At 32.4% G+C, this 27,295-nt stretch overlaps 2 protein-coding genes across 3 annotated transcripts; both read right to left on the bottom strand.

The window, feature by feature from the left end:
- Window positions 1-415: 415 nt before the first annotated feature.
- Window positions 416-17,352, bottom strand: LOC143080370 (putative universal stress protein SSP1056). Of its 2 annotated transcripts, XM_076256201.1 has the most exons (6): window positions 17,149-17,352; window positions 15,691-15,794; window positions 10,960-11,046; window positions 9,835-9,941; window positions 6,703-9,194; window positions 416-2,089 (listed from the first exon to the last, which is right to left on the bottom strand). In XM_076256201.1, the coding sequence occupies exons 2-5, from the start codon at window positions 15,752-15,754 to the stop codon at window positions 8,994-8,996; spliced, it is 459 nt and encodes a 152-aa protein (XP_076112316.1). In that variant the 5' UTR covers window positions 15,755-15,794; window positions 17,149-17,352; the 3' UTR covers window positions 416-2,089; window positions 6,703-8,993. The 2 variants fall into 2 exon arrangements, with proteins under 2 accessions (XP_076112316.1, XP_076112308.1); XM_076256193.1 differs by lacking the exon at window positions 17,149-17,352 and having other exon boundaries at window positions 15,691-16,045.
- A 1,517-nt stretch (window positions 17,353-18,869) lies between these two features.
- Window positions 18,870-26,691, bottom strand: LOC143080362 (putative universal stress protein SH1215). Its single transcript, XM_076256181.1, has 4 exons — window positions 26,383-26,691; window positions 22,471-22,563; window positions 20,923-21,029; window positions 18,870-19,235 (listed from the first exon to the last, which is right to left on the bottom strand). The coding sequence occupies exons 1-4, from the start codon at window positions 26,462-26,464 to the stop codon at window positions 19,035-19,037; spliced, it is 483 nt and encodes a 160-aa protein (XP_076112296.1). The 5' UTR covers window positions 26,465-26,691; the 3' UTR covers window positions 18,870-19,034.
- Between the last annotated feature and the right edge of the window lie 604 nt (window positions 26,692-27,295).

Below are 27,295 nucleotides of genomic sequence, written 5' to 3'. Positions count from 1 at the left end.
AGGTATTTTTAGAATTAAAAGAATAAAAAGGGAAGTGCAAAAAACAATCGAGCATCATGCAATCACTTGGTTTTTTTTCAATTAGATACACTGTAAAAAAGTAATATAAAAAAATACTGAACTCCGCGGAAAATTCAAAACAAAAAGCCACTAGTCAAATGGCAAAATTAAAAGCTCAAACACATCAAACGAATGGAAAAAAAGTCATATTTCTGACTTGGAACAGGCATTTTTTTTTGTAGAAAATGGTAGATTGGATCTAGTTCTAAATCTAACCTCTCACTTGTTTGACAATCGCATCAAATTCCACGTAGTTTTGCAATTGATTATTATTTGTGTTGTTTCTTTAGTATAATTACATATTTTTCAGTTCCAATAAGTGAGTCAGGTGCATAATTTGACATGACGACATGGATATCAATTTAAAAGTTTAATAAGATAAAGAATACAAGTAGCGACTGTATATTTCTACAATAGATACTGCACAATGAGATTGAATATGTTTACCGATGAGACCAATTGACGAACATATGAACAGCTTTACGTCTGTAAAATATATACTCTATATTCATATAACACGATAAAAGAAGTATGAGACACCAAATGTACTATGACAAGTATTTATTAAGACCACAGCGAACTGGTGTTAGACAAGAGAATATGGAAGTGACTTAAAACGACTACTGGAAATGAAGATATGTATGTTGGATGGATAGAATGCAATATGGGTTATTGGATTATATTATCTATATTTGGCTTGTAGGTGTTTTTGGTCCTCAATGAACTTCATCTTCGTACTTTATTTGGCCTTTTTAACTTTTGTTTTATTCGAGAGTCACTGACTTTTGTGTAGACGAAACAAACTTTAATCCTGGTATATTAGATGGGTTTATTCCTATAAGCAAGCGTCATTGAAACCAGAATACGACTCCCTAATGGTGTCTCAAGCCTTTTTTATTTTAATTGTATACACATAACAGAATGAGAAGAAAACAAGAAATTTTTGAGTACATGTGACCTAATCTGGTCTGCATGTGTAACGCTGCAGGAAGAAACCTTAGAGGAATACTTAGTGCACATACCTGTGTCATACTTCCCTTGTCTTTTATCAGGTTTGATGGATAAAGCGGAGACCTAACTGTGTAACAAAATTCATTTATTTTTTTCTCGACCAGCTGCGACATTTCAAGACTAGACACAGCTACCTGCTGTCACAAGCGTTCTTTCCGATTTTGATTCATAAAAATTCTATACGATTCTGATAATATGTTTAAGATGCAATGTGTGCATATTTCTGTATCAAAAAAAGTAAAATATCAAACATACCGAGCTCCAAGGGAAATTCAAAACAGAAAGTCCTTAAAGTTTATAAAAGAATGTTAAACATTTTAGGTTAATTTTATTTATTATAAGTATGCACATCAATCTTGTGTCTTGAATTTATCTATATCAGTTTCAAGAGGTACATGTAAGAAAGAAAATACGTTAGTACTATCAAAAGAAAAATTTACCATGCATTAAAAGACATTTCTGAAAAGATACGGGATTCACCAGATTCGTTTTACTGCAGAAATCTTGTAGTCCTAATTTAACGATAATGCGATAACTTTAAAAGCTTAATTACAGGCTCCGGACATGGGACAGTCACACGTTTGTTGTAGTTTTTATTAATGTTCATGTTTTAGTCCAACAAGATGGTCAGTGAATTATCATTGTAGTCTAGGACAATCTTTATGCATAGGCAACAAACTTTGAAATAACAATTTGATTAACTAAATGGATTAACAAAAACACAATTAATTCTTGTTTATGATGAAAATTTCAAATTTGAATTTTGTGAAAAACATTATATACTATAAGAGCGACAACTTGTGTTTAAATACTTCTATCAATATCAAAGTCTGCAATTCAAAACTGGGACGTCGGAATGGTTCAGAATGTAGTCACTTGTACTTCCTGAAAAAGCACGCTGTATTTTGCCCAAACCACGATTCCCAGTCACAATAATGGCGGCATCTAACTCTACAGCTATTTTGACGATACCTTCCCCTGGATTAGAAGTATGGACGCTCTTAACTGTTCCAGGAACCTGATAGAGAAAAACCATTATAGACTATTTATTGTTGGTAACCTAAAATATCTATCTACATTTTTTTTTAATTTCCGATTTCCATTGATTAATAATGAAATCATTGTTCGAAGATTTTGTAACAGAGGGACAACAGATACCATATGCGTATTAAAATTCTATCTTGGTGACAAACTGATACCGCTATGGCAAAAGAAAACATACAACAACAAATGTCCAGCATTCAAATGTATATACAAAACTAATGACTGAGAAACACAAACAATATCAATAAGATATAAAAACAAACAAGTTTCTAGCTAAATTAAATTGAGAATGGAAATGGGGAATGTGCCAAAGAGACAACAACCCGCCCATTGAAAAAAACAACAGCAGAAGGTCACCAACAGGTCTTCAATGTAGCGAGAAATTCCCGCACCCGGAGGCGTCCTTCAGCTGGCCCCTAAACAAATATATACTAGTTCAGTGAAAATGAACGCCATACTAATTTCCAAATTGTACACAAGAAACTAAAATTAAAATAATACAATACTAACAAAGGCCAGAGGCTCCTGACTTGGGACAGGCGCAAAAATGCGGCGGGGTTAAACATATTTGTGAGATCTCAACCCTCCCCCTATACCTCTAGCCAATGTAGAAAAGTAAACGCATAACAATACGCACATTAAAATTCAGTCCAAGAGAAGTCCGAGTTTGATGTCAGAAGATGTAACCAAAGAAAATAAACAAAATGACAATAATACATAAATAACAACAGACTACTAGCAGTTAACTGACATGCCAGCTCCAGACTTCAATTAAACTGACTGAAAGATTATGATTTCATCATATGAACATCAGGCACAATCCTTCCCGTTAGGGGTTTAGTATCATACCATCATAACATATATGAGAAGAACATAACCCGTGTCATGCCAACAACTGGTTTTTGAATAAATGTGTTTAGTTCCGATGCAAAGACCCTATAAGTGAATCAATATTAACGCCAAAATATGCAATCTTTAATGACTTGACAACAGTATCGTAACTATATCCCTTCTTAATAAGTCTATTCAAAGGTTTTGTTAGTTTTTGAGGTGAATACTGACACCTTTGTGCTTTATAAAGAATATTTCCATAAAAAATTGGATGTGAAATACCTGAACGTATAAGAAGTCTGCATGTTGAGCTATATTTACGAATGATGTCCTTATACCGATGATAAAATTTAGTAAATGTTTTGACTAGTTTGTGATATCGAAAACCCTGGTGTAATAATTTTTCAGTAATACATAAATTTCTCTCGTTAAAATCTAAAACATTGTTACATACACGAGCGAATCGTACAAGTTGAGATATCTTTTCAATTTTTTTTTAACATTTCTAACATACTTTTTTGACACAAATCGTAAACGCAGTTACAAATGAATAATATAATGTTTAAAGTGACCCATCATGATGCATACATGTACAATCGATAATTTAGTAACTGTAGTTTTTACACATTAATGAATTGCATCAAATCAAACTATCTTTGATATAAACACCAATAGTCACCAAGGCGTCCAAGAAGAATAGATATTTTCTGACGTTATAACCTTGTTATAGCAGTATGTGAAATGAATTCTTCACACAAACCTTAGAGGCTACATATAGTTTAGAGACATGTTGGATGTTCGAAGATCTACATACACTACATGATCTTGCTTTGTATATTAGAGTTATTTCCCTTTGTCCATTATACTTATTGTTATACTGAGATCAAGTAGTATTTACAGTCGTTGTAATACAAATGATGCTTCTTTATACACTTTTGTATGCATATCTACGTGTGGTAAGATTTCAAAAAGACTCTTAACATCTGCCCAGAGGAATGAAAGTAAAGTGAAGGTAACACTGTTCCAACAAGTTTTGCTCATTAAAAGGGACTGTATAACAACCGTTATTTGCTAACATTTACATCAGTTTAACTCTGTAGGAAAATCGTCGTAGTTGCAGTCATACCAGATCTTCCTATTTTTATACTAAGAACAATATATCCGATTGTAAATAGTGTAGAAAACAAAATTCGTGCACTATATATATTGAACGTTAGAGATTTAGACTACTACATATTTAGAACAAATAGTAGAGTCTATAATTTGTAATATGGTACACAAGATTATTCCTTATAAAGTTTGGTTTATTTGACTACTAATAATATATTTGTACAAAGATAACGTACCCCATATTCAGTAAGTAATTGGGAGAATTGTTGTAATTTTTGTGTTACGCGGTCTTTTTCTTTCTTAAAAATTATCTCTAGCACCTCTGGATCATATGAGTATGGAGCTGTAATAAAAAAAAACCTTTACATTTGATTTATTAGGAATAATAACTGCATGATCTAAATTATGAGTACCTTAATTAAATCTATAATGGTTAAAAATACCTTGTATGTCTAGCTGGTTCTGGTTTACGATCATTACACATGAAAAACATACAAACATTGACGACAAAAAAGTAAAAAAAAAACCAAACTAAAAAATACTGACAGTTTGAACAGATAGAAAGCCTTCATTTGTGACCTCTATAAATTACAAGGCGACTTTTAAGAAGGTTATAATAGTATAGGAAACCTAAGCTTAGTACCTTTCTGTTACCATGTTTGCCTAACGATAGAAATATCTAACCAGTAAATTGAATTATTATGTTTTTTTTATGTTGTTATCCAAAATAAATGATTTTTTAATGAATATCAACACAAAGACCGTTTATGTTTCAGTTTATATGGAGCATTGTCATATTCTCCTGTATAACAGTGACACTCGAAACAGCAGGAACATATCTGCTGTACAGGATAGCAAAACAATTTGTTTAATGGACACTCGTACCACATGCCTATCTATGATGAGTTTATTAGGAAAATATTTCATTTGTTTTAATTGTATTTTCGTTGTAAATTTGATCCGATTTCATTGTACCGTTGACTTACGTACGGAATGGACACGGGAAACATGCTAATAAGGTTCACAATACGGTATTGACATATAAGTTACACCACAATACTTGCACATAGTGCACCTAGTAACATTCAAAGGGATGATTGGACCGAGATATATAAAATTTGAGATTCAATATTTTTTACAAGTCTGCTGAAGATGGTTAAATTAACAAACATCTGAATTTCATGTTATTTATTGGCCACTCAGGTTCAAAGTTTTAATCGCATTTTTTTCAAATAACTATCAAAATTTTTAATGTTTTAACATGAATTGCATTAAAATCCAGTTATGCCATAACACATGCTCTGTTCATGTTGCACAGGTTTGCATATACTCCAAATCAATTTGTAAACAAGGTCAAATTAAGATGATTGTAAAGAAATACTGGACAATTATTACATTTACCTAGGAACAGAGGGATAAGTGTTCACTGACTAGAAAATACATGATAAGCTTAATAGCATTACGTAATATTTGTAAATAGGTTTTTATGCACTCAATTTCAAATAAACGATTTCATACGATCCAAAGATGTTAAAAGGTCCTTAAATTACGTATGAATAACACAGTCTTAATGTCATCCTTGACATAAACACATTTTAAAGGACGTATTAAAAGCATAGAATTTAACTTATTTGCACATTTAGTCTTCGTCAACAAATAGGAAGACAGTCTGAAAGGCGACATAATCATACACATATATTGTGCCCAAGGTTTCACCTTTCGGGTAGTTGGTTGATCATCAAATTTGAAGGATCTTGCCATGCTTTTTTGTCATATACCCTTGTATAAATTTGGGAATTGTAATAGGGAATGTGTCAAAGAAACAACAACCGAAACAAAAAGCCGGAAACAGCCGAAGGCCACTAATTGGTCATCAATACAGCGAGAAAATACCGCTCCCAGTGGCAGGCTTTAGCTGGCTCCTCAACATAAACCAGTTCAGTTAAAATGGTCGTACTAGTACTAGTAATACTAAACTGCAAAATTTTTAGATACAGTTAGATACATATTATTAATTACCTTCGGGTCATCCAAGCAAAATGAGTTGTACAGAAATGATAGCAGCTTCTGTGCATGGAATGCATGGTTTACCAATCATATACAGTAACAAATTGTGAAAAGAAGGATAGCTTAACCACACAATTGTATCCATCTTTCTCCCCTTTCGTGATATCAACCTCCTTACCGTGTGTAAACTGTTTGTTTTTCCTTTTAAAAAAACGTTGAAAAACCTTCGAGTTGACAGTTTTTCAATATTTTATTCCGAGGATAACTGAAGACGAATGCATAATTTCATAATTTTATCTGTTTGACGTACATCTGATGCACGTATCGAATCACCCACATATATATTATTTATTTTATTGTGCAACCTGATGCCCGAAATAACATATGAGTTTCAACAATTGTGTATCAGGTAGTATCTTAAGGCCTATGATTAAATGTTTTATACACAATAACATCATCTACAAGTTATTTAGGAGGTCATATTCAACACAATTACACTATTGATATCATATATTCATTTCCTTTCTTATATGTAGAATCAATGTATGATCTACGTATATGTACATCTAGGGGTGACAATAGTATGATGTAAAATAAAATAAAACATTATCCCAAACTAGTATAAAATGATAAACTTACATTTAAATGCAAATTTGGAATATTCGCTACCATCCATGGCTATAACCACGGTTTTCCCTCCTGCTTTTGCTTCCTCAGTCATTTTCAAGCCAAATAATTTTTCAAAAGTTTATATATGTGTATTTACTGATATTTCACGTGAAAATAAAAGAAATCTATACTTCATTATAATTTGTACCTGATCCAAATCCAGTTTTGTCCAGTTGCAACTGTCGGATTTACATGGTATTGACTGTGTGAAATTTCAAAAAAAGATCAAATAAACATGCGTTTTATATTACATCTTTGTATTGATGTCTAACCTTACCAAAATACAAACATATAGTTCTTTAATGATTAAGATAATCATCAGTTGGTGGTATGAGCAGGACCTAGCGAAGAAAGGGGAGAACAACAACTATTTCCTTATTGTTACATTAAAATATCTTCAGCTTTCGAAGGTAATTTTAATTTTGGTTTATCAAAGGATCTTATAGTTTGCCTAAAACATTTATTTCAATTGAATGTAAACAACTGTTATTGTGTTTCATACCTAAAAGACTATTAGATAATGGCAACAGTAATAAACCGCTGTTCGAAATTCATAAATCGATTGAGAGAAAACAAATCCGGGTTACAAACTAAAACTAGGGTAAACACATTAACTATAAGAGGAAAACAACGAAACAACAGAAACACTGAAGTGCAACAAAAAAGACAAAACGACAATGCAACACACACAGAAAATAATTATAAGATGACAATTGCCGTTTTCCTGATTTGGTACAGGACATTTTGATAATAAAAAAAAAATGATGAGTTGAAACTGGTTTTGCGGCTATCCAAACCATCCGCTTTTATGGTATTGTTACATATAACACTAAAATGATAACATTTCATGACAGGAATACATTACAAATGAATGCAAGAACATCACGGACAGAGAAAAACACAAATAAACAGGACATTTCGACATGCTAATTTTAATCAAAGGTACCAATCCTACAATCTTATACACCATACGCCCGCTTCGTTTACATAAGACCAACTTTCCACGCCCAGATCAGAATAGTAAAGAAATCCAAAAAAGGTACAAAGTTGAAGAGCACCGATGACCAAAAATTCCAAAAAGTTGTGCCAATTAAGGCTAATTTTATCTATACTTTGGACAAGAAAAATACTTACCTTTGCAAACAGTAAATGTATAAAAATGACTATATAATTGATGGTCATGTCAACACCGAAGTGGGGACTAACAACAGAATAAAAACGCACACGTAAAAAAAAACAGAAATCTATGTTGGCATTTGTCTTTGAAGCAGTTCAGTGTGTCTTGTTATTCCTTTAATTTTCTCTATAGTTGGTGTGTTTCCCTCTGTTTTGGTTTCTGACCAGTTTTGTTTTCGCTTAATCGATTTATGACTATCAAACAGCGGATTACTACTGTTTCCTTTTTTACACAGTGTGAAAGTGACCTTAATCTTAATAAACTATACCAACTTGTACAGTTCAACCTTTTGTGAAATGCAGATTTGGAGATTTTATTTAATATAAGCAAACATATGTTCAAATTATGAATACACATTATTAATTAACTAAAATTGTCTGCAAAGCTACCGAACAGAATGAACCGACTCCCAGAAAAGGGTCTGAACTGAACAGAATTAACTTCATGCACTTGATAAGTGTGAAATTTGGTTGAAAGATCAAACATAACTGAATAATGTTTAGTTCAGACTTTTCAGAGGATATCACGATCAAAATGATTAAGACACAAATTCATGTACCACAAATTAAAAGATGTGGTGGTAGTTCCAATCAGACAACTCTCCATCAAAGTCACAAATTGTAAATACTAACCAGGTATTGGTCAAAGTAGGGCCTTTAAAATGAAGCCTTGGCTCACAGACAGCTATAAAGGGTAAATCAAATGACTAGTGTAAAATAATTCAAATAGGAAAAACAAAGACATGATGCTTTGTACTCCTGAAAATAATAACATCAAGGTTTTCTATATAAAAAAACATCTACTAAATTTTTTCATCAGTACAAGAACATCATTCGTAAATATAAATCAAAGTGCAGATATCTTATAGGTTCAGATATTTTACGTCCAATCGTTTGTGATAAAATTCTATACATGTATAAAAATACCGTCATTTACCTCAAAAGCTAATCAAAACTTTACGCAGACTAATTCTAAAAGTTGTAGTAACTATACTGTTGTCAAGTATTTTTTTTATGAATATACATTGCTGCGACATATATGTACACTATATACTAAGAACGAGAACTCGTTTTAATTTGGTATATCAATGTGGAAGTCGACAAATCATAACTGGAGCGTGAGCATGGTGAAGAATGTAGTCACTTGTACTTCCTATTAGAGTGCGTCGAATGTTGCCTAAACCACGAGTTCCGGTTACAATAAGAGCGGCGTCTAGTTCTGTAGCCGATTTGACGATACCTTCTCCTGGATTAGCAGTATGGACGCTTTTAACTGTTCCATTTACCTGAAAGATCAAACAATACTAAATATATAAGACTAAGTATTCATCGTGTATTTCCTTTGATAGAAGATATTCATACGACTTCTACAGAATAATACCCTAAATGTTGTTAAAAAAGTAAAAAGGGGATAAATCAATTTAAATTTAATTAAACTTCTCAAACGTTAAAAATTGAAAACGCATACCTTGTCTCAAACACACAATATTAAATTTGAAAAATTGTTCGAAGTTACGTGTAAACAGATAAAGAACTATCAAGTTGAGACAATGCATGCATTTATAGAACGAACAAAAATGGCATAATTCAGAATAGTGTGCACAATATCCTGCATTATATCTGCTATTTCCTTTTACATGTTTAAAGCAAATCTTACAGTTTCAGAGATCAGCCCCAGTTTTTGGTAGGGTTCTTGTTGCTTGGTCTTTAGTTTTCTATGTTGTGTATTCTGTACTATTGTTTGTCTGTTTGTCTTTTTTATTTTTAACCATGGCGTTGTCAGTTTATTTTCAATCTATGAGTTTGACTGTCCCTCTGGTATCTTTCGTCCCACTTTAATACACTCTTAGTAATCTACCGATAGAATTAAAGAATATTCTTTGTTTTTTTAAGCAACAATTAACACTTCTTCAGAAAATTACCTACCCCAGATTCCTTAAGCAATGTGCCGTATTGTTGTAATTCTTGTGTTACTCGTTCTTTTTCTTGCTTCAACATAGATGCTAGTACATCAGGATCAAATGCATACGAGGCTATGTTCGAAAGAAAAAGACTTTATAGTAATTTAATATGATTATGGACATATAAATACAACTTAAACATGTTAAAGTGTTAGAATCTGAAAATATACACCAAATGTCGGCCTGTCTTGCTTATTAATACATGACTCATAATTTTGTTTGAAGAGTTAACTTTTTTGGAATAAATTATGATTAATTGAGTGTTAAGTTGCATATTGTTCGTATATATTATGGACTTGCACAAATAAACAATGCCTGTACCTTTAATAAGTAAGTTTTGTACAGTAAATCAAACATGTCAAAGGTACAAATAGTTGTTGCAAAAGTTCCTTTTAAAAGTACTAAACCCGTTGCACTCTCCTAACACGAAACATTGTATTTGACAGCAATATTTTAACAGGACGTGGTTGCGTATTTATGTTGTTTTCCAATATTTTACAGTGTCTTGCTGAAATAAATGTAAAGAAGTCCTTAAAATTGTGTCACCGTTTCCTAATAGACACATCATGCTAAGAATGAGCAAACAATATTCAAGAGAATAATGATGTAATTTCGAGAAACAAGAACCCTGCAAAGAATTGTTTGATTGCAATTTGGAATACATATCCTGTTGTGTAATATAAATGTCAATATACTCTTTATAGATCATGTAGATACAATGATTGAAAGTTTAAACGCTAGACGTACATTTCGTCTACAACAGACTCACAGTAAAGCTCAAATCAAACGAGTAAATCAGTCAAAATGAAGTACGAAGTTTAAGTCCATTGATGAACCTAAATTCCGAAAGGTTTTGCCAAAAAAAAATGTAAGGCAATCCTTGGGTTAAAAAATACTTCTTTTTTTCCGTAAAAATCAAAGTCTTGTAAACAGTTACTAGTAATTTATAATTATGAACATATCAATGGTAATTCACGTCAACACAGATTTGCCGACGTTTCAGCTGGTGAGCCTCTCGGGTAGAAAAACCTCAACCAATGAAAGTAGTATTTAATTTGTTTTAGTTACACTTTTTCGTATCAATACCTACACATGAACTTTTGTGAAGGAACATGCATCTCAACTGCATGAACGATGTAAATATGGTCATCTTCGTTTCTACAATTATCGACAAACCCTGAAACGAGAAAAAAAAATACTATTTTTATTTTTATTTTTGTTATTCATATGAGATCACGTCAGTGACCAAAATTTTACGCAGATTTAGCCATGGCGTTGTCAGCTTATTTTCTATCTATGAGTTTGACTCTTCCTCTGGGATCTTTCGTCCCTCTTTTACATAGAATGAGATAATTAATATTTGATTAATTAATGCATTGTTATTGTCATAAAGTTTTTCCACAAGAAACCCGTTGGATTTTAAGTCACATTTCCTCTAAATGATTTTGATAAACAATTTAAGTAATTGAATATAATAAATCTAATGTACAATTCACATCTACATTGTTAAAAACATAGGGTATAAATCAAGATTCACTATATTGTTTTGACAAATATGCCAGTGTTTACATACCAAAGTTAAAGAGTGTATCTGGAAACGTTTAAAGGAATGAAAAGACTTGTATAAAAAATCAAAACCTTTTTTGAAATTCGAGATTCATTTCTTTTCTAAACCTGTGGAGAATGGAAAATAAAAAATAAAAAAAAAACACTTTATGTTATGTACTGTAACAGTCCGCTCAGTTTCAAAGTTTAAATGAACTGTTGTGCAGATAGCAATCCAGACACGTTATGAATTTCTTAAACATATTTTTTTTAAAATACACATAGGCCTAGTCATACCATAAAGTTCTCTATAATTTTATAATTTACCAAAACATAAGGTATACAATTTAAGAACTTAAATAATATATTGAAAACAGGTAAATATTTTATCAAAGGGACATCTCTCTAAACAGAGAAACCACGCCCCATCAGTCATTAACAGAGAAACCATGCCCCAACGGTCATTAAAAGATCTAGACGGAAACCATGCCCCAACGGTCATTAACAGATCTAGACGGAAACCATGCCCCACCGGTCATTATCATGTAAAAATCCGTTAACGACCGGTTTGCTGGTCCGTTTTGTTTTGTTAACGACCGATGGAATTTATTACTGAAGAATAACGAATGTCATGTGACCCTTTTTATCCAATAACAGAATCTTATTCTCAACTGATATGAAATAATTACATAATAGTTCTTGAATAACTGGTCATTATCGTGATATATCGACTGCCCACAGGACAGTGGTATTGACTATGATAGTGATAATGACTGAGCCAAAGGCGAGGTCATTATCGCTGTCACAGTCAATACCACTGTCCTACGGGCAGTCCATATATCACAATAATGACCAGTTATTCAAGAACTATTATGTTTATTTCATTGAGGAACCATGTTTTTGCAAATTCTCATAAATTCAAAATGTTCAAAGCAAACTCGAGAAGTTGTACGATTTCTATGACAAAGAGTGAAGACCAGTTGTAGTAATACTGCCATTCGTTTAAGTGTAATTTTTCATTATATGAATACTCAATCAAGTTCTCTATAATTTTATAATTTACAAAAACATATGGTATACAATTTAAGAACTTAAATATAATATTGAAAACAGGTAAATATTTTTTTAAAGGGACATCTCTCTAAACAGAGAAACCACGCCCAAGCGGTCATTAACAGAGAAACCACGCCCAAACGGCCATTAACAGGTCTAGACGGAAACCACGGCCAACGGCCATTATCTTGTGAAAATCCGTTAACGACCTGTTTTCTGGTCCGTTTTGTTTTGTTAACGACCGATGGAATTTATTGCTGAAGAATAGCAATTGTCATGTGACCCTTATCCAATAAGAGAATTTTATTTTCAACCGATATGATATAAAACTTTTTAGTTCATGTTGCACAGGTTTCATGGGTTTGTCTGTTTGCAGTTTCCATTTAAACATGAATACGTAATAAATATTTAATAGTAATAGAAATTTATTGATATGATACATAGATGTTTAAATGTTATCAAAATTACATATGAATAACATGGTAAAAATTTCATCTTCGAAGTTAACAAGTTTTTTTTTTTAATAAAACCAAAACGTGAAAAGCAACTGCGTATGTCGTATTGGTCAAGAAAACATTAGATGGTCTGAATGGACACATAATCGTATGCACACACGATATCCGCGGTTTGATGTTAGGGGTACATGGTTGATTATCAAATTTAAAGGATATAGCCATCGTTTTGTCATATATATCATATATGCTTAACAATTTATTTACCATATTACAGAACAGAAACGAACAAGCGGGACAACTGATGCGCACCTTTTTAGGCAACACATCAATCAATACAAGTTGTACATGCATTCCTGCTTGCCACGAAAACCGTTGTATTCGTAAACATGTAGTAATTATAATGGTCTTGGGATGCATATTTCGGTCAATACACAATGTTCAAATGTAAGGCATGAGCACTTAGTCGATACGTCATCATGTAAAGTTTCTTTTAATTAGACGAGCGTGGTGTAGTGATAAGCGCATTAGACTGCAAACACTACGGTTCCTGGTTCGATCCCATTCCGCTGAGAAAATCTAGGTTTTCAATTATTGACTTGAGAAACGATGATAGTCCGTTAGAAGGGGACGATACATGGATGTCCCTTGTAAAGAGAGAGCAATATATCTATACGTAAAAGACACCATTGAAGATTTCGAAAAAGATCAGGCTAATGCCAATTTAAGGCAGTACTCACACGAGCAAAGTTGAAAGGGCTTATTATAAGTTGTAATAACTTGTTTTCCAATCCACTGTAAATACGAATATGTTTAAATTAAGACGATCATGTCATTATATACACATGAAGTATATTTGACCTAAGTTTCATATGATATATAGGTGCACGTACTGAAACTTCTATGGAAACTGCAGATTTGAGAATATTTTTGTCTCAGCTTCAAGATTCGAAATACGAACATCTAAAGGAGGAAAATGATAAAACAAAACCCTGACCACAAACACTAGCATTTTCATTATCGAAACTTGGAGACAAATAATGCTCACTATATGCCAACAAATAAAGAGAACTCATGCAAACATATAATTCATTCATCATAAATCATTTTGTACTTAATGTTTTTTTTAAAAAGAAAGGTCCAATGGCCGAGTGTATGCAATGGATGCAGTCATCATTTCATTTGTAAATGCATATTTCATATATCTTCCTACGCTATAGGTACTATGGTTATATGCGACAAATATCTAACAGAGATCGAAGGACAAATAGAATGAAATTCAAAACAGTGTGGCTGTGGTCATTGATTGACACATTAAATTCATCCATTGACTGGGACAATTTAGGTGAACGTTTGTATGTAACGACCACTGCTCACTATGTACTTTTTAAAGACACTTAAACTATGGGGTCACCAAAGGTTCTCAACACCTTAATAAAGTAATTCGAAAAATTAATCAGAAATAACACGATGTTTTGATTTATATCAATTATATAAATCAAAACATAAAGGTTATTCCTGATTAATTTTTCGAATTATTTTATAATTAAAGGCGTTAAGAAACCTTTGGTGACCCCACAGTTTAAATGTCTATCGTAGGTACGTCGTGAACAGTGGTCGTTACAGACAAACGTTCACGTAAATTGTCCCAGTCAATGGATGAATTTAATGTGTCAATCAATGGCCATAGCCACACTGTTTTGAATTTCATTCTATATCAACAACTATAGGTATACACTTTATAATAAGCTTTAAGAAATGACAAAATGAGAATTTTTTTATCAATAATAAACTAAATGGTAGACAGTAACAAACGACTTCAACACGAACTAAATAACAAGCTCTTCGATGACTTCGGACTGACATATTTATTTACATATCATAAAGAACTTGCGGTTCATCCCAACAAAACATTAGTTGAGGGGATAGCTGCTTCCTTATATCAAGTGAAGTAGAGCTTTGAGAGATTTGTTCTGTACGAAGTCAGGAATATGGCAGTTGTTATAAATAGTCTTTTTCTATGTGTGTTGGCGTTTGTTTTGGTAGCAGTTCAGTGTTTCTTTTATTCTGTTGGTGATTTGTTTACTCTTTTTTTTTTTTTTTTTTTGTAACCCGGATTTGTTTTCGCTAAACCGATTTATGACTGTTGAACAACAGTATAACCAATGATAACTCTGAGGTATAACTACTGTAGTATTTATTTCGCTCCTCCTCCTCCTCTTCCTTCTCATGGTATTCACCACCTTCCCATTTTAGCAAGTGAACTAATATATTGTTTGTGGAGGATTATTAACTTCAAGAAACGTTTAATACCCTTCGAATTATTATTATTCAACATTTTTATTCTAAGGATTGATGATACATGAATTATATCATGATCGCTTTATCAGTTTGATGCGCGAATATAATTATCAACTACCATTTTATTGTGAAACCTGATAAAATATTTGAATTATCAACTACCATTTTATTGTGAAACCTGATAAAATATTTGAGTTTTAAACAAATGCGTATCAGCTATTCCACTAAGGATTAGGATGCAATGTTTTTAAATACAACGTTCGAGGTCATGTTTAACGCTAGTACTAGATTACAAATACTGACAATACTATATGTTCAGTTCTTTCCACATGTACCATGCACATTGAAACAAATGATATATACATATACAATCAATGTATGATTTTAATACATGAAGCTTGCACTAGTGTGCTGTAAAATAAAATAAAATGAAACGTTTACACAAAAAATGTTTTAAATAATATACTTACATTTAAATGCAAATTTGGAATGTTCGCTTCCATCCATGGCTATAACCACATTTTTCCCTCCCATTTTTTATTCCTTATGTGTCCTTTTTATAAGCACAAAATATCTATAAAGTTTATATATATGTAAAATAACCTATCCTGTCTTTTAACTTAACATGTTAAAAATATGATGTGTATACCTTCGTATAAATGTGTAACCCATGCGAAATTACGGTGCAAAGGTCAGATTTAAATGTCACTGAATGTGTAAAATTTCAAAAAAAGTAAAAATAAACAACCGTACTATATTGCACCAATTTTGTGTATTGATGTGTACACTGGTCTCGTCAAATTTGATGTGCATAACATTACATGTGTTTACATAATAATATAACTACACATGAATGATGTGCAACATTGCCTTTTTAGAATATTCATCAAATGTACAAAATAAGTCGCTTTAAAAAAAAAAAAAAAAAAAAAAAAGTAATACGATATAAACCTGAGAACGCTCACTGTTCTTTGCTTTTGATTTGAGATAATTTACTGTTAATAGAATTAGATTAAGATAATATTGAAAGTCAAACACATTATTGCAATATTACAATGTAATTGTGTATAGATTCATTCACAAGTCAATTAAATTCAAGGTTAGATTTTTTTTGTAAATAAAAATTGTCTACAACTACCATATGAATTTACCTTTTTATGCTAGTACTATTTTATTTATTTTATTTGTTTTTCTTTTGGTGTAAAAAGAAAACACTGAACTACAACAATATCAAACGCAAACATACATGTAGTACATTTAAACAGATTGTAGATAACAACTGCCATATTCCTAACTAGTTATAATGCCAATTTACGCAAAATGGTGGGTTGAACCTGGTTTTATGGCTAGCTAAACCTCCCGCTTATATGGTAATGTTAAAATCCAATATAAAAAAAAACATTGATCACAAATTGTAATCGTCTTCACCAATTTAGCACACTACAACAGGATTTATTTAAAGGGAATAATAAATAAATTTCAAACAAAAAAAAATCGCTAAGAGGTTGGCGGTTCATCAAATTTTTAGTTTACCATTCTTGTCATCGAACCACTTGGGATTGTCTATACAAATAATTTGATAATCGGATAACTCTTTTCCGATCTTTTATTCATAGCTGTCAAATGCATGTAAATATATCTGAACTAGTACTGATCGAAACGCAATCATCTGGGAAAGTGATATGCAATTTTGCTTACGAGGTAGTCACTGAAAACCGAAAGGAGTAGGTCCAGTAAGACTCTTTTTTGACCCCAAAATATAGCAGTTTTACAAAATTGTTAAAATGTAAACTTTTAGTTATTTATTGGACGAAACAGTCCTGGTACAGTCAGATATAGAAGGAAACGCTGTCTGAATCTAAATATCAGTGGTCGTCGTTTGTTAGTGTGTTTCATGGGATTTTCTCGTTTCTATATATAGATTATACCGTTGGTTTTCCTGTTGGCATTGTTTTCCACTAGTAATTATTGGGCCATTCATAGCTTGTTGTTCGTTCAGCCAAACCTTCGTGTTGAGGGCCGTTATTTTATCTGTACTTGTTAATTTTTTATATATTGTGACTTGGATGGAATGTTGTCACTCATACAACATCTTCTTATTTATATTTACTTTTCTATCATATAGTATGCTGACATATCAATGAAATTATGCATTGTCAATTACAGACAATTGTCTAAAAATTATAGACAAAAAAATGTATCAATATGAAATAAACGGTTGTTCAAATATTAAAAAAAATTAATAACTTATTCAACATTATATTATCGTATGATCAGATGCATCAAATATATTCTGATATGTCGTCAAGTATCCTGTTCTCATGACAAAACAAACAAAAATTAGAAAAATCAGTTAATCTGCATTCAAAATGTTGTAAAATAACCCCAGTTTGAAAAAAAGGCAGTCTAACAAGGGCGTTGATTTTGCACGAAAAGGAAAGGTAGCGGTTCTGCATGGTTATAGCCTTATTCTTCAGCAAATGTTTGATATATCCCTTCCCAATTTTGCCACAGAGAAAGTCCATGATAAGGTTAGTAAATATTCAGATGATTTCTTCTCTGCGAGATTACAATGCATTAACCAAACGATTTTAAGTAAACTTAATTTTATTTGCAGGATTGTATCAAAAGTTAAGTTACTTTCGCACAGGCGGATCCAGGGAGTTCCCCCCTTTTTTAGTTCAGTCAGCGCCCCCCCCCCCTTTTTTTATAAAAAGTTCTGTATCCGCCATTGTTTTTTATTTGTTTGGTGTGTAATTGTTTCAGTGCATATGTGAACAAATAAAATTAGTATGACGTATCCATTAAACGGATGATGTGTTTTTGTCTGGCAAATCTATTTGATGCGACTAAAAATATGCATGTAGTGTTGGAATATAAAGCTGTGAAAGCAATAACACGCAGTTTCACATTTGAATAGGAGTTGTCTCTCTTTCAATAGACAGAATTGTTAATTTTTACTCAACTTTCTCCATACCAGCTCATCTTAATTCGACTAAAACATATTTTCCTGTCAGTGGTCGAAACGGGGATTTTAAATAATGATTAATTATATAAATCCGTCAATAAAATGTCATAACATTTTAAAATTGTGATAAGACTAATTTGGTCTTGATGGTACATTGTACATGTACCAAATAAGGGATATTCCAGTTTGATCATTAAAGAGCGATAATCAGACATTGTATTTTATAACACAGCAACTACATGTAGTATCAACTAGACATAAAAAATAATAACATTATTGGCTATAAAATATTAAAGCGGTATAATTGACTATGAGACAGCTATCTGCCAGTGTCGGTAAAACGATCGTATAAGCAATTATACCCCGCCTCGTAGCCTTAAACAATTATAAGCAAAACCCACACTGCTCTATTTATAAGACAACGATCAAACAAAATGTTAAAAGATCCAATCGGGAAAACTATTTGATGTATAACAAAACCACAAACGAAAATCCAAATATGAAGGGCAGTCACCAACGATTAGCAGAGATTTACAGGATTGGGACAGACTAATTTTAATCGAAGTTAATTTTATAGTTTATTTTTTTTAGTAAAGTCTAATTGAATTATGGCGTTGTCAGCGGTTTATCCTTGCAGTCTAATATCATTTAATTAATTTTCTTTTATACCAAGGAGAATAGTCTTTGATATAATTATTTAATCTCTCTATAGTGACCTGATCTACAAAGACATATTTTTTTTTACATGAATAAACTTTTTTTTAACCATATATATTGTTGAATATATATATATATATATATATATATACACTATTCTAAGAACGATAACTCTTTTAATTAAGTCTATTAATGTTGATGTCGGCAAATCACAACTGGAACGTGAGCATGGTGAAGAATATAGTCACTTGTACTTCCCACCAACGTGCGCCGAATTTTGCCTAAACCACGACATCCGGTTATAATAATGGCGGCGTTTAGTTCTGCAGCACATTTTACGATACCTTCTCCGGGATTAGTAGTATGGACGCTTTTAACTGTTCCATTAACCTGAAAGAGCAAACCATACATAAAATATATAAGACTTTATAAAAGTTTAAAGGCCGAACATTGCCCTTTGTGTATTTACAGTAACATCAATGGATTCATCGTCCTGAGGTTTCTGGAATACAGCTAGCTGTTCTCATTAGAAATCAAACCACGAACTCCTGCTACTTTTATTACTCCCCTCTTTTTCTTTTTGTCCAATCTTTTTGATGTGTTATTCCCCCTTACGCAATCTTTGAAATTAGAAGTAACGAAATATTTAATTGACGACAAAGTTGCGATAAAAAGGAGAATAAACAGCTGCGCCATAAGCGCATGATACGCCTGACGTCTTGTGTGGAAGTTTTATGCAATAATCATAAATAGTTTCTGAGAAAGTTTAAAGCAATAACCAGATATCGTTTTGAGACATGGTGGGACATGTGAATCCCCCCCCACCACCCTGTTTTTTTTTTTTACAAAAAACTAAATATCACTAAAATAAAATTTTGAGTCATCACCAAAAAGTATACAGATTTTTAGATTAATATAACAAAGAATTGTGTAAAGTTTTAAGCAATAATCATAAATTGTTTTTGAGATACAGCAACATGTAAAAAAAAACCCTCCCCCCTTTTTACAAAACACTTAATAACTCAAAAATGAAATTTTGAATCATCATCAAAAAGTTGACAGATCTTTAGATTAATATAAAAAAGATATGTGTAAAGTTTTAGGCAATAATCATAAATAGTTTTTGAGATATGGCGTGACATGTAAAAAAAATCCATCCCCTTTTTTTTACAAAATACTCAATAACTCAAAAATGAAATTTTGAATCATCACCAAAAAGTATACAGATATTAAGGTTAATATAACTAAAAATGTATAAAGTTTTAAGCCATAATCAAGAATCGCTTTTGAGATACGGTGCGACATGTGAAAAAAACACACACCTGTTTTAGTTACAAAGTGCCGTAACTCAAAAAGTTTAAATCTTATTTTCACCAAAAAGTATACAGATCATTTGACCATCATAAGAAACAACTATATTAAGTTTCATGAAATTTGGATAAGTCGTTCTCAAGTTACGGTGCGACATGTTTACGCTGGACAGATGGACAGACGGACAGATGGACGGACGGACAGACGGACGGACGGACACCGGACATTTGTATACCATAATATAACTCGAATAATTCAAGCCCTTTCCGTGTCCGATTTTCTCCCACACGAGGAGCCTTCGTAGATCAGCGGAATATAACGACTGAATTATTCGGGTTAACCATAATACGTCCCGTCAAAATTTATGTCACAGAATGTTACAAAATGTGTTACAGTTCAAGAAAGGTGATTTCCCTTGCTCAAACATTTGATACAGTCAAAACTATTGCGAAGGCAAAATTGTTTCAAATTAAGTGTATTAAAAATATAGGTCTATCAAATTATGGGAAAACATACATAAATGGAACGAGCAAAAAGGACTTAATTTGGAATATGTACAGTGTGTCTGCATTATATCTGTTGTTTTCTTTAAAACAGATTTGAAATTTTCAAAGAAACGAATACCCAAATTTGTAAACAAATGATAGACTTCTTTTTTTATCTTTTTTTGTTTCACAACTTCTTTAGCAACAAATAATACATCTTAAAAATGATACGTAACCAAAAGTCAGTAAGATACATACTCCAGATTCAGAAATATACGTACCCCAGCTTCAGTAAGTAGCGCAGCGTATTCTTTTAACTCTTGTGTTACGCGATCTTTTTCTTTCTTCAAAATGGACGCTAACACATCTGGGTCAAATGAGTATGGAGCTGTGTAATGAAGAAAAAGACTTTATATTTCTATTATATAATTTGAAACATTCAATATGAACAATAAAGTAGAAATTAAAGTATGACCATCTTAATTGAAACACCGAATGTCGCTCTGCCTTCCTTATAAATAAAAGCCTTTTTTTCGATTTTGTTTAGTTTGGAGTTATTTTCAAATATAATTGATTCATAGTTGTTCGTTTAAAGTCCAGTGGCAAATATGTCATGCTGCTTATTATCATTCAATATTAAGAATAATCAAACATTGACTACAGATTTACTTTTAATAGGAAAGTTCTGTGTAAGTATCGAAAGTGCAGATAGTTGTTGCAAGCGTTCGTTTACGTACAAAGCCCGTCACACTTTACCTACACAAGAATGGTAGTTAACGCCCGAATTCAGACTGTACGCTGGCGTAGGTTTGTATTTTTTTCAGTTGGTCTTGCCTTGATAAAGGTTAAGAAGTCCCGGTATGTTTTGACATGTTATCTTTACTTTGTTTACCTGGTCAGTATAAGGTTAACGAACCTTACATACAAAAATACATACAAATATTAACAACGAAAAAGTAAAGAACGAAAATATTTTCTGATAGATAAAATAGATAGAAACATCTACATTTGTCACCTTATGAATCATAAGTCGGTTATCAAGTGTAGATGACCTTAGCTCCGTATTGTGCGTTTTTCAATTCCATTTTGCCTAACGAGAAAAATATCTGTCAAGCAATTTTTTTCATTAGGTTTATATATCTCCGTAGTTATTACTGAAGTAACTGATTCTCAATGAATAGAAATCTAAAAGAAGACTGTTTAGACTTCAGATTTTTTATAGAACATTTTCAAAGAAATACAAGACTGCCATAATTAAAGTTTTAAATTGGCTTATTGTTTATTTAACCTTTGTCCACAGATTTCTTTTATTATTATAAGCTTCTTACTGGTCGTGATTAGAAGAGGTACAAGGATATAGGAAGATGTGGTGTGAGTTCAAATGAGACAACTCTCCATCCAAATTGCTTCTAACGTAATCAAAGCTGGTAATATATATGTGAATAAACGCATCATACATACCAGGATTAAAAGGGTGTACGCCAGAAACCAGACGCCAAATACTCAGCAGACACGCTCAAATAAAAATAATTTGAAAGGCCGAAATTTTGAAGAACATTGAGGCCGTTTCCAAAATTCTGAAAGGTTTCGCCAAATTAAGCTTACTCAATGCCATCTATTCCTGGAGTAAAAAAGAAATCAAAACATTTAAAGTTTTGTGAACAGTTAATTTATAATTATGACCATATCAATGATCATAACTCGTTTTAATGATGACTACTGAACTCGCGATAACTTTAATAAAGATCGGGGGGACCTCCACTAATGATACTAGTATTTGATTAGCCCAGCTACGCTTCTCGTGACTTCTTTTGTGTATCAATACCTACATGAGAACTGTTGTGACGCGAACATTTCATTCATCTCCACTGCATGGACGATGTAAACATGATCATCTTCTTTTCGACAGTTGTCAACAAACCCTGTAATGAGAATGAAAAACTTTTTGATATTCGTTATTCATTTGAGATCACGTGTGTGACCGAAAGTTTACGCAGTTTTACATAATAGAATGAAAATAATGTACTAGTATATGCATTATTGTCGCCATCAAAAATATATTTACAGAAGAAACTGAACTTTTAATCAATAAACTCATGAAAGATACCAGGATGAAAATTTTGTACTGCATACGCGCGTTTCTTCTACAAAAGACACATTGGCGATGCTTGAATAAACAAAATATGCCAAATAAACAGTGGCGGATCCAGGATTTTTGATAAAGGGGGGACCTTAATAGGGAACATCAGTTAAGAGACAGTGTTTCCCCATATTATAAATTTATTTTTCCCACAAAACAGGGGGCCAGGACCCAACCGGAATCCGCCTATGATAAAGTACGGAGTTGAAGAGCCTTGATGACCCAAATTTAGAAAGGTTTTGCAAAATATAGCTACAGGAATCTCTTCCTGGGGGTAGACATCTTGTGAGGGTCTCCAACTTATCCTGCTAAATGTCAGACCTTTGTTTATGTCGACATCTATAAAATATCAAAGTAACACTGTTTTTAATAGGTATTGAAGATTACATGATAATTTGAATGGCAAGCGTTATATAAAGAATATAATGTATCTTTAACAAAAACAAAATATTATAAACGATATAAACACTCTTTAAATTTTTCTAAAAACTTTAAATTTCATCCTTGACATAGATACTTTTGCAAGGTCTGATAAAAATTAAAACGTAAAAACTATAATCTAATTGAGTTTGCATTTTTTTTCTTGGTCATCAGGTACATGTACACTTGTACGTGATATAATCGGAGATAACGGTTTTGTCAAGTACATTTCATCACAGACATATAAACATAGACCGAAATAACGGGAAAAGAGGGGGTCATCAAATAGGATTTTATCGCTGCATTAGAGACCTTTTGATCGCCTTTGGCAATTATCTGCTTCTTGTTCGGATAGTTGTCTCTCTGACACATTCCTAGAATCCGTTCTCTATTATTATATACTTAGTGTATTACATGAGCACTTCGTTGATTAAAGATTATTAGAAACATGCACATATAGAGTTTCTTAGACAAGACGATCATGCCAGTATATATGTACTTTGCATGTAGCATTTGATTTAGAGTTGAGATATATATGGGCAACATATTACAACTTCTATGTAAATTGTCGATTTTAGAATATTTTTGTATTTCAACTTCCAGCATAACAAAAAATATATCTATATGAAAATAGTATATAATGAGCCATTTCTTACCACTTTCTCAATCGTTTTTACTACAGGTATGCTCATAAAACAAGAGAGCTCAAACAGGTTATGATGGTGTTTTTTACATACATTTATAATTGAACTCTAAGGCAGCAACCATTTGATTTTCTGGGGGGGGGGGAGGCTATGGTTTTTTTTGGAAAAAAAAGTTTGTTTCCAGTTTTTGGAGAAAAATTGTTTTCGACTTGTCGCGAAAAAAAAGATTGGTTTTCGCCGCAGGCGAAAAAAAAAAGTTTGCGCCCCCCCCCAGAAAATCAAATGGTTGCTGCCTAATGTTCTATTATTCTATGTATTGTATTATCTCTCTGACACCTTCAAACACATTGTATTGCATTGTATTGTATAAAAGTATTGCTTGATTGTATTGTTTGACCCTTATGGGTGTAATTTTGCAATAAAGATTATATATTAATCATTGGGCTTATATATCATATTTTATTACAAACAGAGGGCCAATGATCGAGGGCATGCAATGAAACCTTCGCTTTATTTGCGTATGCCTATCTCATATATCTCCCTACCCTATAAAATATGAAGATGTGATATGATTGTCAAAGAGACATATATATTAACAAGAAATCAAAGAACGAAGATGTTAACAAATATAGGTCACTGTACGACGTATTATCGTCCCCGAGGGTATCACCAGCCCAGTAGTCAACACTTCGGTGTTGACATGAATATCAATTATATGGTCATTTTTATAAATTTTCTGTTTACAAAACTTTGAATTATTCGAAAAACTAAGGATTTTCTTACCCCAGGAGTAGATTACCTTAGCCGTATTTGGCACAACTTTTTGGAATTTTGGGTCCTCAATGCTCTTCAACTTTGTATTTGTTTGGCTTTTTAACTATTTTGATCTGAGCGTCACTGATGAGTCTTATGTAGACGAAACGCGCGTCTGGCGTATAAAATTATAATCCTGGTACTTTTGATAACTAATTAAAAGGTAACAAAATGACAAAATATGATTTATGTTAAAAACAATCAATGAAAAACAAACATTCTCAATGTGACTGTCCCAAGTTAGGAATCTGTAATATCAGTGGTAGTCGTGGTAGTCGTGTGTTGCTGTATATTATATATTTTTAGTTGTAAATTTCTACGTCAATTGGTCTCTGGTGGTGGAGAGTTGTCCCATTGGCAATCGGACATCTTCTTATTTCTATATTGCCAGAGAGCAACCAACGACAACGACAATAACTGCATTTATTGCATAGCAATATAATATTTCCCACAGAAAGTAACCGAAAGTTAGCGTGCAATACTAATATTGCACTAGTGCAATAAATTCTAATATTGCACTAGTGCAATAAATCTTCAAAATCCATGACGTCATCAACGACAAAATCTTAGTTTCAGCCAATTTTTACTTTCAAATATTATATTGCTATACAATAAAAGGTTTGTTGCATGAATATTGGGGAATAGTGTCCCTCGTAGAACATATATTGCACTCGCAAGCTCATGCAATATTAAATTCTACTCGGGACAATATTCCCTATATTCATGCAATAACCCTATATAATTCCAGTCTTTTGCATGACTTGGGACAAACACATATTTTAAACATATTGGTCACCTAAGCAAATAATTTGTCTTATAACGATATATATAACATGCTTTCTTTTCCTTGCATGGAATAGATGTGTAACCAATAATATAACGTGAATTTCAAAATTAGAAGACTCGGAGCTTTAAACCCAAATGTTTCTCTCCTCCCTTTAACCGAATATCATTTCTACCACCTATGTTCGCAAACATACTACTTGTTTGCTGAAGATATAACTCGCTGAAGATATAACTCTTCAGCAAAGTAAAATGCCCTTCGAGCGTCAGATCATCATTTAACAAGAATGTGTCCCCAGTACACGGATGCCTCATCCGCACTATCATTTTCTGTTTCTATGAGTGGACCGTGAAAATGGGGGAAATCTCTGATTCGACATTAAAATTAGAAAGATCATATCATAGGGAACATGTGTACTAAGTTTCAAGTTGATTGTACCTCAACTTCATCAGAAACTACCTCGACCAAAAACTTTAACCTGAAGCGGGACATACGGACGAACGGACAGACGGACGCACAGACCAGAAAACATAATGCCCATAAATGGGGCATAAACATATTGTAATTTGTGCTATTCTCAGGATAACTAACGATGAATGTATATACATTGTAATGTTATCAGTTTTACGTGAATCTGATGCACGTATCTTATCAACTAAATATATATACATATATATAACATATCTATTGTATAGTGCAACCTGATATCGCATTATAGTTTTAAACAAATGCGCATCAGCTAGTTTCTAAAGGCTTACATGATGATCCGAATTTAACAATAATATTAAATATAAAAGTCATGTCCAAGGTCATGTTCAACACTTTATAAATAGTATATGTTCATTTCCTTCCATATATGTACAATGTTTAAGTTATCGTATAAAATACAATAATGGATAAAATGTAGGCTAGCACAAACAAATGTTTAATAATTACTTACATTTAAATGCATATTTAGAATGTTCGCTTCCATCCATAGCTATGACCACATTTTTGCCTCCTGTTTTTGCTTCCTCTGTCATTTTTAATACTCAGAATATCTAAGAAGTTTATATATGTGCATGCACTGATAACTCGAAAGATATCGAAACCTCAGTATATAAACTTGTCCTCGATGCGAAATCACGGTCCAGATGACGACACGATTTAAATGACACTCACCGTGTTAATTTCAAAATAGTTGAAAACAATCGGGATTTTATTACATCTGTGTATTGATGTCCAACATCAGTAAAATTGATTAATACTGTGTGCATAAAATCGATTGTGTTTACATACAAACATTTCTAACTACACTTAGCAAAGTTCTTGAAACTTATCGTTGACTTCTTATTAGACTAAACATATGTTCGCTTTCGGTTATTTACAAGACAAGTCGTGAACAGGGGACAGTAATACAGATCCCTTCTAAATAAACTCATCAAAGATACCAGGATTATAAAGATCGTGTGCGCCAGAGCCGATTTTCTGTCTACAAAATACTCACCAGTGTCGCTCGAATAAAAAAAAAGTGAAAATGTCAAATAAAGTAGGAAGTTGTAGAGCATTGAGGGCCAAAAATTCCGAAAGATTCTTCCAAAAACAGATGAATTACCACTTTAGTGTTTCCATTAAAACAGATATAGAAAAGGGATATTTATGGTTCCTATTTGTTAACTTCTAAGAAAAATGTTATGAACTGTGAAGTTTTAATCAAAGAACAGTACATAATTATGTTTAAGACTACAAACTATGCTTTTTTCCAAATTCATTTCCATCGAATTCCGTCATTTTGTTTTTATTGTTTCCGACTTTGAAGACCATAAGCTTCTTATCGTGTCAATATAATTGGCTATCCAATCTGTGTAATTCAT

Source organism: Mytilus galloprovincialis, chromosome 1 (genome assembly GCF_965363235.1).
Source record: "Mytilus galloprovincialis chromosome 1, xbMytGall1.hap1.1, whole genome shotgun sequence".
NCBI classification, from domain to species: Eukaryota; Metazoa; Mollusca; class Bivalvia; order Mytilida; family Mytilidae; genus Mytilus; species Mytilus galloprovincialis.
The sequence above is the reverse complement of the archived record's forward strand: the minus strand, read 5'-3'. Positions and strand labels throughout refer to the sequence as shown.